Here is an 11,352-nt window from a genome sequence, read left to right as displayed (position 1 = left end):
TACAGACATCATTGGGTTCTGAACTACCTCACTTTAAGAACTTTCAATGGTGAACCAGAGAAATGTGGGATCATTTAATGGACTATGAGTAAATCTAAAAGTGGTATCAATTGCTTTTTTTTTTCCTGTTCCTCACTGCCTGAGGGGCTCTTTCTACTTACTCTGTTTCAATCCGGGCACCACCAAGGGAAAGAAAAATATTACCATTGGCCTTTTACTGATTGTACTAGCTTGTAGTCTTCAAACTTTATCTTTCTCTAGAGACCTATCCATTTCTTTACACCCAACACGATTTCTCAAAATTCTTTTTTGTTAAGTTCCCAAATAGAAATACTTGGAAAGCTCCCAAAGAAACACAACAAAGGCAAAAATTATTCTCCAAATCAGTTTATACATTTCATCAAAATCAACTGCTTGAAATACATATAAACATAAAATAGGCAATGCTACCTCTATTATGTACATAAACTTTCTTATTGCTATAAAAGCTTTAGCCTTTAATGTATTTTTAAGAATGAAAATCTGTTTTCTCATGTCCTATTCAAATCAATAACCTTACATATTAGCATTGTTTTCCCTGAAATAAATATTTTCAGAGCTTTGGGGTACATCTGATATGTGAATCATAAATTTTTGTCCATCTTTCAGGGTAACGAGGGCTTCTTGCCCCACAGGAAGGCTGAGTTTAATGGCGCTTTCGGTGGCTTTATCTTCCAATAATACCTGGATGACCTGAGGGGAAAATATTTAAAAGAAAAAGGTTAAAAGAGAAAGCTGTGCTATTTCCTATTGCAGAACTCACCATCTGAATTATTCTACCACACTTGTGCATTTATTCCTCCTATAGGAGATGCTAATTTCTCAGGGGAAACACCTAGGGTCTGGTGAGGACTTCACAGAAAGAATTTCAACTTGGGATGGGGGGGGGGAGAGAGAGAGAGAGAGAGAGAGAGAGAGAGAGAGAGAGAGAGAAAGGGAGCAGGTGGTCTCTCTTTAGGAAAGGGAATGGGTGCCAGCAGTTGTTTGTGAGGCATGGAAAGCAAACAACATGGGGCAGCCCAGATCAGTTGTAAAAGTCAGGAGGAGCTTGTGACATGTCCCTGGTCTCTGTGGCTTCTGTGCTCGTCAATTTAGTTGCCATCCATACAGACGCCACTTCCTGAATTTAAAAAAAATTTTTTTTAATTTTATTTTATATATTTTTTACATCATTTTTCATTTTTGCACAATCTGCATTTTCATCTTGGTTATAGTCCCCATACAATTCCCACCTCCCCTTATTTTGACCCTAATCCCTCCTTCCCTCCACCCCCCCCATGCCGTAGTGTGTCATTGGCTTATAGGTGCTTGTTGATTTTGATTTTTACTTTATTAATCTTTTTCCTGGTCCCTTATTTAGGTTTTCTAGATTCCTGCTATGAGTGAGACGATCCGGTATTTTTCTTTTTCTTTCTGGCTTATTTCGCTGAGCATGATCCCTTCCAGCACCATCCATGTTGCTGCAAATTGCATGAGTTTATCTTTTTTGATTGCTGAGTAATATTCCATGGTGTAGATGTACCACATCTTCTTGATCCAGTCATCTATTTTTGGGCATTTGGGTTGTTTCCAAAGCTTAGCTATTGTAAATAGTACTGCTATAAACATAGGGATGCAGGTGCCCTTTTGAATTAATGATTCTGTACTTCCTGAATTCTTATCAGTTGTGGGCTGACGGCGTAGTTGGCTCAAGGACCACACAGATCATCCTCCACCATACATCAAGTATCTGTCCAATCTCCTTTACCCGTAGATAAAGGGAAAAGAATCTGTAGAAACAGTCACATACTTGGCAACATGCTTTATACTGTCCTCCAGCAACTAATAAAAATGGATGGAGACGAGATAGGTTCACTCCGAAGTCTAGCGTTCCTTCACCTAAACAACTGTCGGCTAAAATTGTACCGAAGTGCTTTTCTTTCTTAGCTTTTTAAAATTCCTTTTTCAAAAAATCTTTACCAAATGATACAGAGGAGGAGCATATAAGGTGAATTTTAACAACAGTAAGCTTTATTTATTGATAATAGTGAAGAAAGAAAGATATGGTAAGTGTGGAGTGGAATGTTTTCATTTATTTATTTATTTATTTATTTATTTATTTATTTAGTCCTTTAGTCCTTTAGTCATTTATTTATTTATTTTTTGTGGGACCCTCGCTGGCAGCTGGGGAATGAACCGGCGCTGCAGGGGCAGCGGGCAGCCTCGCAGCCCAGCGTCAACCACTGGGCCACTAGGGGAGGCCCTGGAATGTTTTTATTTAAAATTAAAAAATGTTCATGTACTACTGGCAACTAAGTCCAGATTTGATTTTTAATCATAGAGAAATTAATGATGTTTTAATTAATCTCAGGATTAATGAAATCATGAAAAATATATAATTGTATGCTTCAAATTGATAGGAACAATGTCTCATGTTTTTGTATTTATGCTTAGTAGGTTATGCTAAGTATAGTGCTTGGCCACATTAAACATGTGTTGGTTGGACAAAAAAGAAAATTTTTAAGGAAAAATTTGTTAAATTGACACTTAACGGAATATAAATTTGTGAGATTCATAGATTCTGATGTTAGTTTAAGTATCCACTCTCAGGTAAGTCTCTGGCTAGCAGAGCAAATCTTTTCTATCAGAGAAACAGGATTATATGCCATCTTTTCTTCGCCCTGCTTCCTGGGAAGACTGGCAAATACTTGGACACGATTACTTTCATGTAGAGTAGATGTATTTTCTTGGTCTGATTTTACCAATAACCCTTCAATAAGCTATTAGCCACATGTACAAGATGACCTCGACTGCACAGTTAATGAGAGTACATTTCTAACCCTTTCTCTGTAAATTTGACAGAAACCATCACCACTTAATGAAAAGATTTTTCTTTTCTCAAAAACATGGTCTTCACCAATAATAGGAGCTACTTTTTAATATATTTCTGCTGCTTTAATCCTTGAATAATAACCAAAATGAAAACTGTGTTGTATATTTTAAAAATATTCTTTATTTAATATCAGTGTAAATTTTTCACTTTATCCTTAAACACACCTTGGCATTTCACAATTTGGGACATTTCTAGACTGTAGAAGAGTGACAGATGGATACGGCAATCCAGAATGCTGACTTCAGTGGTTACGTTGGTGCAGGGCAGTGCTAAATTGCTTCAAGAAAGCGACTACACAGATGCGAGCTGAATGGGGCATTAATTCGTGGCAGATGAATGCAGATGGACACAGAGGGTGTGCTTTTTTGTTGATGATGAGTGCAAATGCTGAATAATGAATGCAATGAAAATTAGACCAGCGGAACGTTTTTGGTGTTAGATTGTTTAATTCATTATAGCTAATTCAGCAGGCATGCATGAACAAAAGTGGGTTTAATTAATCCCTAATGCATATTACCTTGCATTATCTGACATTCATCTGCTTTTATTGCTTTATTTGTAGTTCAATTAAGTACTTAATATTGTCTCCATTGTTCCCACCAATTAAATATAGGTCAAACCCTATTGCAATCACTTCAGAAGAACTGAAGGACTGGGTAGAGAGCGGTATGGAAAGGTGCTCAGATTAGGCAGTTTTGTTGGAGAAATAATAATGATGATTAGTAGTAATGCGTACATACTAGATTCTAGGAATTTTACAATGATTTAACTTATTTAAACCTAATGATAGGCTATGGAATTAGGTACTATTATTTCCCTTTTGTAGATAAGGAAATTGAGGAATAGATAAATTAGGCAACTTGCTCTCAGCTACTAAGTAGAAGGTATGAAATTTGAACCCAGAAAGTTAAATACCAGAACTACTCATCTATTTCCCTGAATTATCAGACTTGAAGATTTTAAAATTTACTCCTAACTGACCACTTTGGGAATTAAATCAATGGTAATAGCCCCTGGGAACAGAGAGTGTGTGTGTTAGAAAGAACAGTCCTGGAAGAAGATCCATGGAGGTTTCAATCCCTCCTCTGCCAACCAGTAGACCTTGGAAATATTACTCAACCTCTCATGAGCCCCAGTTATGCTGTTTGTGAAATGGGGGTAATGACAACACCCTATCACTAGACTTCTGAAATGATACATTTAAATGCTTAGCACAGGGAGCCTTGCAGAAATAGTAAATAGGATTTTTATATTTTTCAAGATGTATCACAATTCCATCTTTTCAAAACCATTTCTATTCAGACAACTGAATGTGCTCTTTTTGAGACCAGAGGCATTTTCAGCACATACTACTCAGCTGAGTGGTTAGTATGGTCTAGCCTTGCCAGTTAATCTCCAGAAAGGCAAGACCCAGGCCATCCAGATATTCCACACCTCTCGTTGTGCCAGGCATTTATTGAAGCCACACTGATCAACAGATAGCTATTATAATCACCCCTGGCAAAGTCACCTAACACAAAGATGAATTCTAGAATTCTTTACTGTCTGGACAATGTGGTCTTTATGGGTTTCCTTAACACACTGCAGCCCTCATTTCCCCCAAGAACACTGTCTGGAAGTGGGGCCAGAATCCGTACCTTATTGCCTGTGGTGGTGTCCACCAGGAAGCCCAGTACCCTGAGAACCAAACTGTTCACACCCATGGTGCACCAGCTCTGGCTTGTGTGTTTCAGCAACACCCGCTGTGGGACTACACTTGGGCTGTCATGTTCCTGAGTTGGTGAAGAATCTAGAGGGTGGAAGAGCGCCTGGTCTGACTGGACAGGAGACTGGTCATCTGGTAGCATTTCCTTGATGTTTCCCACACTGTCCTCCTCCTCTTCCATGCATGACTGAAGTATATGGATCACATATTCCAAAAGCAGCAAATGAAACAGATGCCAGGAACCTATATTTAAATAACAACCAAAAATGAATAATTAGACAGACAGACAGACAGGTGGACAAATAAATAAATCACTGCGAAACTTAGAACTTTGCTGGGGTTTTTAACTCCTGCATACTAGAGTCTCACTCCTTTTGCTGACCCTGCAGCATCCTGTGCAGGGCCCGCTTCTATCATTTTATACCCATAGAACCCAACAAGGCAACTTTTGGTAAGAGAGAACATAGAACTAATTACCTTGGGCCAGGATATGAATCTGAAACCTGAAGGAGAGCCAAATAAGTCACCCCAAACTATGCTAATCTGGAATACTGTTTTGAATTAAAGTTCCTTGGAAACAGTTTGGACAAGAAATACACTCTGACTCTCTTCTCTCCCTCTGAATGCAGGAGATAAGCCTCCCTTGTGAAAGGCACTCTCCCTTCACCAGGAGGTAGAGATGCATCCTTTTCATCAGAGACAGGGAATTTAAAACCCAGAAGGCTTAAACAAACTTGATACTTCCTCACTAATTTACCATACTTCGATGTCTATTGTCTCTTTGTCTAAAAGATATAAAAGCTTGCTGCTTTGGTCACTTCCATAAGTCTCATATTTTGGGTTTTCTTCTATTAACTTGTCTCTTAATATGCCAGTTTATTATTAGACCAGCCAAAAGGGAAGAAAAGAAAAATATGCTGCCCCTTTTAGCCCAGCTAGTGTGAGACAGGAGAAAAGCAATGCCTACAGAGAAAAGGATGGCAATCCCAGAGCTGGACACAGTTCTCCTTAGCCTTCTGTGCGTGGAACACAAAGAAGCAAAGGAGATGGGGGAGATGTAGATGCAGAGAGCAGAAGACCATGCTGCCACTGTGATGCTGGAAATAGAGGTCTTTCCCTATTGCAGTGTGTGTGGCTGCCTGTCCTGCTGTGGGAAGTAGTTAGGGAAAGCTGGCGAGATACTCAGCATGCAAGACGAATCCTCTCACAGGGGCCTGTAAAGGCCATCATTAGAGAGACTGTGTACAGGAGATTGGCAGGCAGGTGACTATGGCAACTGCTCTAAATCCCTTTAGTCTTCCCCCAAAGAAAAAGATAATTAATGTTCAGCTGAGAAGCATAGGGGGAGATCTGGCCTACTGCAATTGTTAAAAGATTTTTTTTTTTTAATGAAGATAAAACCACCACTCTTATACAGATATAAAGTCAAGGATTTTATATCACTCACTAATTAATGAGGGAACTAATACGATGTTGCAATGGTTTCAAAGGAGAATTCAAAGTACTAAACATATACAGACAGTAAAATATACTGACGTTGATTTATAAATAATGCCCCACAGATCTGTCCTCAGGGCAGTAATCAATTGCATCTACCTGGCAAAACTAGTTTACATTTCTGTGGAGGAGAATCATTTGCTTTATTATCAGTGTGTGTTATAATTTACACAGTTAAAATTTACATTAACTCAAGGACTATGAAGGTGGAGAAAATCTGGAAGGGTATACTGAACCTTTTTATCCATTTCAAAGCCTTTAGTTCATTTCAAGAAATCGTTTTGTCCATTCCAAAGTCTTAAACATTGCTCATTATTCCCTGATGAATCTGTAGTGGGAGATACTGGCTCTCTATGAATGGGTCTGGAATAAGCTTGTTCAACAATTCCTGGCCTATTTAATCTTGAGAAACTATGGTCCATGTGAAGAGGAACACTACTGGTATTGCTCCTTTGAGCATATGAATATCCAGAGATGGCAGACTAAGGAAAGCAACAATAGCTACAGGGTTGGATTTCTTTCCATGATTGCACATGAACACTGTCCTATCATTTTCTCCTGGAAGAGCATTAGCATAAAGCAGAGTCATTTTGGAGTTCATTAAAAGGGAGAACCTCATTATAAATGGGTGTTGCCTATATGGAAACTTACAGCAGCAACCCTCAAAAGAGCTCCAGGGTGTTTGCACAACTGATCTAGAAGAGGGCTTGTCCTCTCTTCCTCAATATGCTTACCTCTGGAGCAGGGATTCTTCACCTTGAGTAGTGTGTTAAGTTCATAAGGTAAAGACTGCTGTCTGTCTGTCCCCTGCTGTACGTCCAGCACCCAGGAAGGTGCCTAGAATTTTGTGGAGACACACTAAACATCTGTTGAAATGCCTTTTCATGGAGCTGAAAACTCCATGTTGTAGCAGTGAACTCCTACAACTCTCCTAAGCTGCATCTGTCTCACAGAGGTGCAAATGTGACCTTCCTTGACAGAGGAAGATTATCTATTTGACCAGAAAGTTTACAAAATGGATATTACTTCTCTCTTTCCACCACTTGCATAAAATGGCAACTTTATCAATTACTATCCTGAAAGGTAAACTTGGGTGCCCCAAAGAACCTATCCTTTGTCCATCTTGGGGTCTACCTTGCTGTTTTTCTCAAAATATCACAAAGCACTGAGAGGAGCAGAATAAGCTACCCCAAAATGTGCCTCTTTGGCATGGGGGTTATTTTGAACTGAAGGTAATCAAGACCAACCAAATTCAAGAAAAACTTTTACCTCTCCCTTAACAACTTTTAAGAATTTAGATAAGCAGCTGAGAGAGACAACCAGACATAAGTTTTTATCTGAAAGAGCTATTCTGTCAGGATAAACAGCTAACCACCAAACATCTGCTTTTCCTTTTTCTTTTGAAAGATTTGTTTTTTATTTATTTATGCATAGACAAACTGTGATGTAGGCCAGATGTGTAGGGGATGAGAGGATTCACCAGAGACAGAGTGGGGAGCACAACAGGCAGATCTACTGACATACACTGCTAAGGGGGGCAGCGGGCAAGACAGGAGAGGTCTGCAGCGCCATGTGGATGGCTCCCTGGCTGGGGATTGAGCTCTTGCCACAGTGGCTGGCGATAGCTTGATAGCACTGAGGCTTTAACCCCTGCACCACCAGGGAGGCCCCTAAACATCTACTTTTCTTTTTTTTTTTTAAAGTATTTTTTTTTTTTAAGATTTATTTATTTATACAAGCACTGGGTACAGTCAGAAGAGCGGGAGGGTGAGAGAATTCACCAGAGCCAGAGCAGGGAGCAGAACAGGCAGAAGGACCGAAGTACACTGCTGAGGGGAGCAGTGGGTGCTGCAGGAGAGGTCTGCGCGCCATGTGGGACCTTCGCCCGGCAGCTGGGGATCGAACCGGCGCTGCAGAGGCTGCGGGCAGCTTTGCAACCCAGCGCTCAACCGCTGCGCCACGGGGGAGGCCCAACATCTACTTTTCTTATATCCTTCGAATTACCCTCCTTGCCCTGAAGGCACAGATCCATATCCCATTCCTTAGTTTAGGATGGACTAATGTTTCAATTGCTAGTCTTCAACTTGTTTCTCATATCTTTGGGGCCCTAAAACATATGAAATTAAATTTGATTTTCTGCTGTTAATCAGTCTTATTAGACCAGCCAAGGAATCTAGAAAATTAGAAGAAAAATTTCCCCTCTACAGCACATAACACATAACACAAAAATGAGAGGAGGCTGCCACGTATTCAGCTTTGATGGGATGGGCAGGCAAGGTGTGGTCGATCTGAGATGGACAAGCATGTGCCATTTGGAAAAGATCATGATGGTTTTGCACAATTTTCTGTGTCTGTGGTTTGTTTTAAATAAAAAGGTTAAAGGGAGAGGACTAGATTCTACATAGCAATCTGGAAAATACTTATGCTATAATAATAGTCTGAAGGTAGTTTATAAAATGTTCTGTAATCTCCGACTTACCAAAACTCTCTCTGTGGCAGAGAGTCATGGCTTTGCTCACGGCAGTGAGAAGAAAGTTCCACCTTAGCTGGAATCTGGCAGCCGATTTGATAAACTCCTCTTTGCTTCTGCTTGGCTATTACATATTTGTGAGAAAAAAGGCTGGATTTATGATAGAATCAAGAACATGTTTTCAAATGCACATACTATTCATGCAGGCATGTCAAGTGGTCAAATGAGAAAAGGAAGAAGGAACGATAAAGTGAGAGCAGAGGCCTAGTTTTGCTCTTTATATCTGGAAGGGGGTAGAAAATTTGCTCTTTTTTTATTTTTCAATCCCATATAATTAAAAAAAAAGAGGTCACTTGTGAAGTGTGACAGAAACATTTAGGGGCAGCCTCACTGATGTGCACTTGGCAGTTGCCATTGAGAGAATCGGTGTCTTTCTTAGGTTTGCCAAATCCAAACGGGAAAGAGTGGCATGGTAATGGTGAAAAGAAATGGTGCTTATTTTGGAAAGCATGGAGGTAACCGCCATGCATGTGAATTATCCGAGGCCTGGGAGGACCCAGGCCTGCAGAACAATGTCATTTAGTGGCACTAAACCAGGCACTGGTGTGACACCTCGACGTGCAGACCAAGAAACCCTCCATCTAGATTGAGAACAGCTTTGGAGCACACTTTAAATGAATTACTACCTACTAAGTCTTATGAATTTCACATGCATATGTTAGAAAGAATGTCTTAAATCCTCTCCTAAGTCTCATCACATGTGTGTGGGCCACCCACAGGCTCAACGGCACTGTCTGAAGAAGAGACAAGTAAGAAATGAGGACATGTCCTTTCTCATTTCTTTGTTTCTCTTCTCTTCTGCCCTCACTGAAGGCCCACTGATGATTGACCTTGGCTTTGGGTGGGTGTGACTTCACTGGGTAGTAGCATCCTTGCCCCAAGACTTCTGTCCACCTGACACTGGGCTTTCAGGGGGAACCCTGGTGTTCAACAAACACAAGGAGACTTTTAAAAAGTATTGCAAGAAGTACACTCTGGGCCATCATGTGCTCCACAAAAAAATTTAGACTGGGCCATAAACATTATTTAGCATTCCTCTGCTCACCACCAGTTTGGTTCTTCATGTTCCCACATTTAGAAATTATACATGGGCCCAAACTGCATGAGGAAGGACTGGGAGAATGAAACACGTGACATGTTCGACATTTCCCTCTGCTAGCAGCCTGCAGATGCTAACAACTGATGCCATTAGTCATCCCTGACAAGCCCAAGGGTTTGTATTTTAGCAGTCTGAGTATTTTACTGACAGTAGTCTGTTTTTCATCAGCCAAAATTTTTTTTTTTATATAAAAACAAGTCCTTCAAAGGCATGCAGTTACAAAAACACCATTTTTCTAACATGCCTCATCTGTGAAGGCTGAGATAGGATGATAGAGACTTGGAAACGCATGGTGTTAGGTAGTTTCAAATGCAGGAAGACCTGTTGGGTTGGTATTAATGGTCTTCATGAGCTCATCTTGGTTAAAGTTAGAGACTGAGTGAGTATTCAAAACAAGGAGCAGAGGACTGAAAGCTTCTATCAGTGACGACCCATCAAAGGAATAAATGTCTCTGTAGCAATACAATTCTAGACATGTTACCATTGTTATAAATGAGCTTTGCCAAAGACTAATAAAGAGGAATAAAAAACCATACAGAGTCAGGGATGATTACTTTCCAGAAGCAAAGAATGGAAACACACACCTGCCGAGGGTTGGAACTGACTTTCAGTCTTTCAGTTTCTCCCCAAGGAGTGTTCTGGTTCATCCCTATGAGGTTTGTGAACCCCCACACCCTTATGGTCTTTGTGGACTCAGTTTACTTCTGTCCTTTCTCGTGGGCTGGAGGACAGGGATGTGGATAACTCCAGGAGGGGCAGGAAAGGGAGAGAAATCAATGTGACCAGAGGTTTAAAAGAAAAAGGCCAAAGTCATGTTCCTGGTACCAGGCCCACCTGGCTCTGCTCTCTGTGCCTGAGGGCCTGATGCTTCTTCCCTGAATAGGCCATCTGTTCATTTCCCTTTTGTGAACATCTCCTTTTCTCAGTTTATTTTATTTTATTTTATTTTTTTTTTTTTTTTATAGAGGCATGCTTTATTTATTTGTTTGCTGGTTTGTTTGTTTGTTTTGTTTATACATGCACTGGGTACAGTCAGAAGCACGGGAGGGTGAGAGAATTCACCAGAGCCAGAGCGGGGAGCAGAGCAGGCAGAAGGACCGAAGTACACTGCTGAGGGGAGCAGCGGGCGGCAGGAGAGGTCTGCACGCCATGTGGGACCCTCCTCTGGTGGCCGGGGAGCAGCCGGGGATCGAACCGGCGCCGCAGAGGCCGCGAGCAGTTTCGCAACCCAGCGCTCAACCGCTGCGCCACCGGGGAGGCCCTTCTCAGTTTATTTTAATCCTACCCACTTTTCATATTCCAATTTAAGGTCCACCCCTCATCAAGGCCTAACTGCCTCAACCTCTGCAGGATGATGCCTCAGGGATGGGAAACCTTGGCTGTTGGTCTAGTTTTAACACACAGCGCTCAGTTCTCCACTTACCCACTGAGCCCCACTGAGGCAATGGTGCTGTGGTTTTCTCTGATGTCGGGAGGCTAGAAGAGTTCCCACACATGCGCAATCAGCACACTAGGGATGCCACACTAGGGATGCCACATAGGAAGTGATGTGCTCCCGAGTCTAGGGAAGGAGGGTGGGGGCTCCTTGTCCTTGACAACAGCTCAGTGAA

At 41.2% G+C, this 11,352-nt stretch overlaps 1 protein-coding gene across 2 annotated transcripts in view; it reads right to left on the bottom strand.

Annotated features, from left to right (window-relative positions):
• Positions 1 to 555: 555 nt before the first annotated feature.
• The window catches only part of RFX8 (regulatory factor X8), a gene marked incomplete at both ends in the record, with an annotated part of 61,058 nt that continues 50,261 nt past the window's right edge, over positions 556 to 11,352 (bottom strand). For both annotated transcript variants that reach the window (XM_084235868.1, XM_084235869.1), the window contains 3 exons: positions 556 to 732; positions 4,549 to 4,859; positions 8,593 to 8,707. In XM_084235868.1, coding sequence (XP_084091994.1) covers positions 556 to 732; positions 4,549 to 4,859; positions 8,593 to 8,707 — 603 coding nt within the window. The remainder of the gene's footprint in view (positions 733 to 4,548; positions 4,860 to 8,592; positions 8,708 to 11,352) is intronic.

This window comes from Talpa europaea, assembly GCF_964194135.1.
Source record: "Talpa europaea genome assembly, chromosome: 6".
In the NCBI taxonomy this organism is placed as follows: domain Eukaryota; kingdom Metazoa; phylum Chordata; class Mammalia; order Eulipotyphla; family Talpidae; genus Talpa; species Talpa europaea.
Note: the sequence above shows the minus strand (reverse complement) of the source record. Positions and strands in the feature narration are given on the sequence as shown.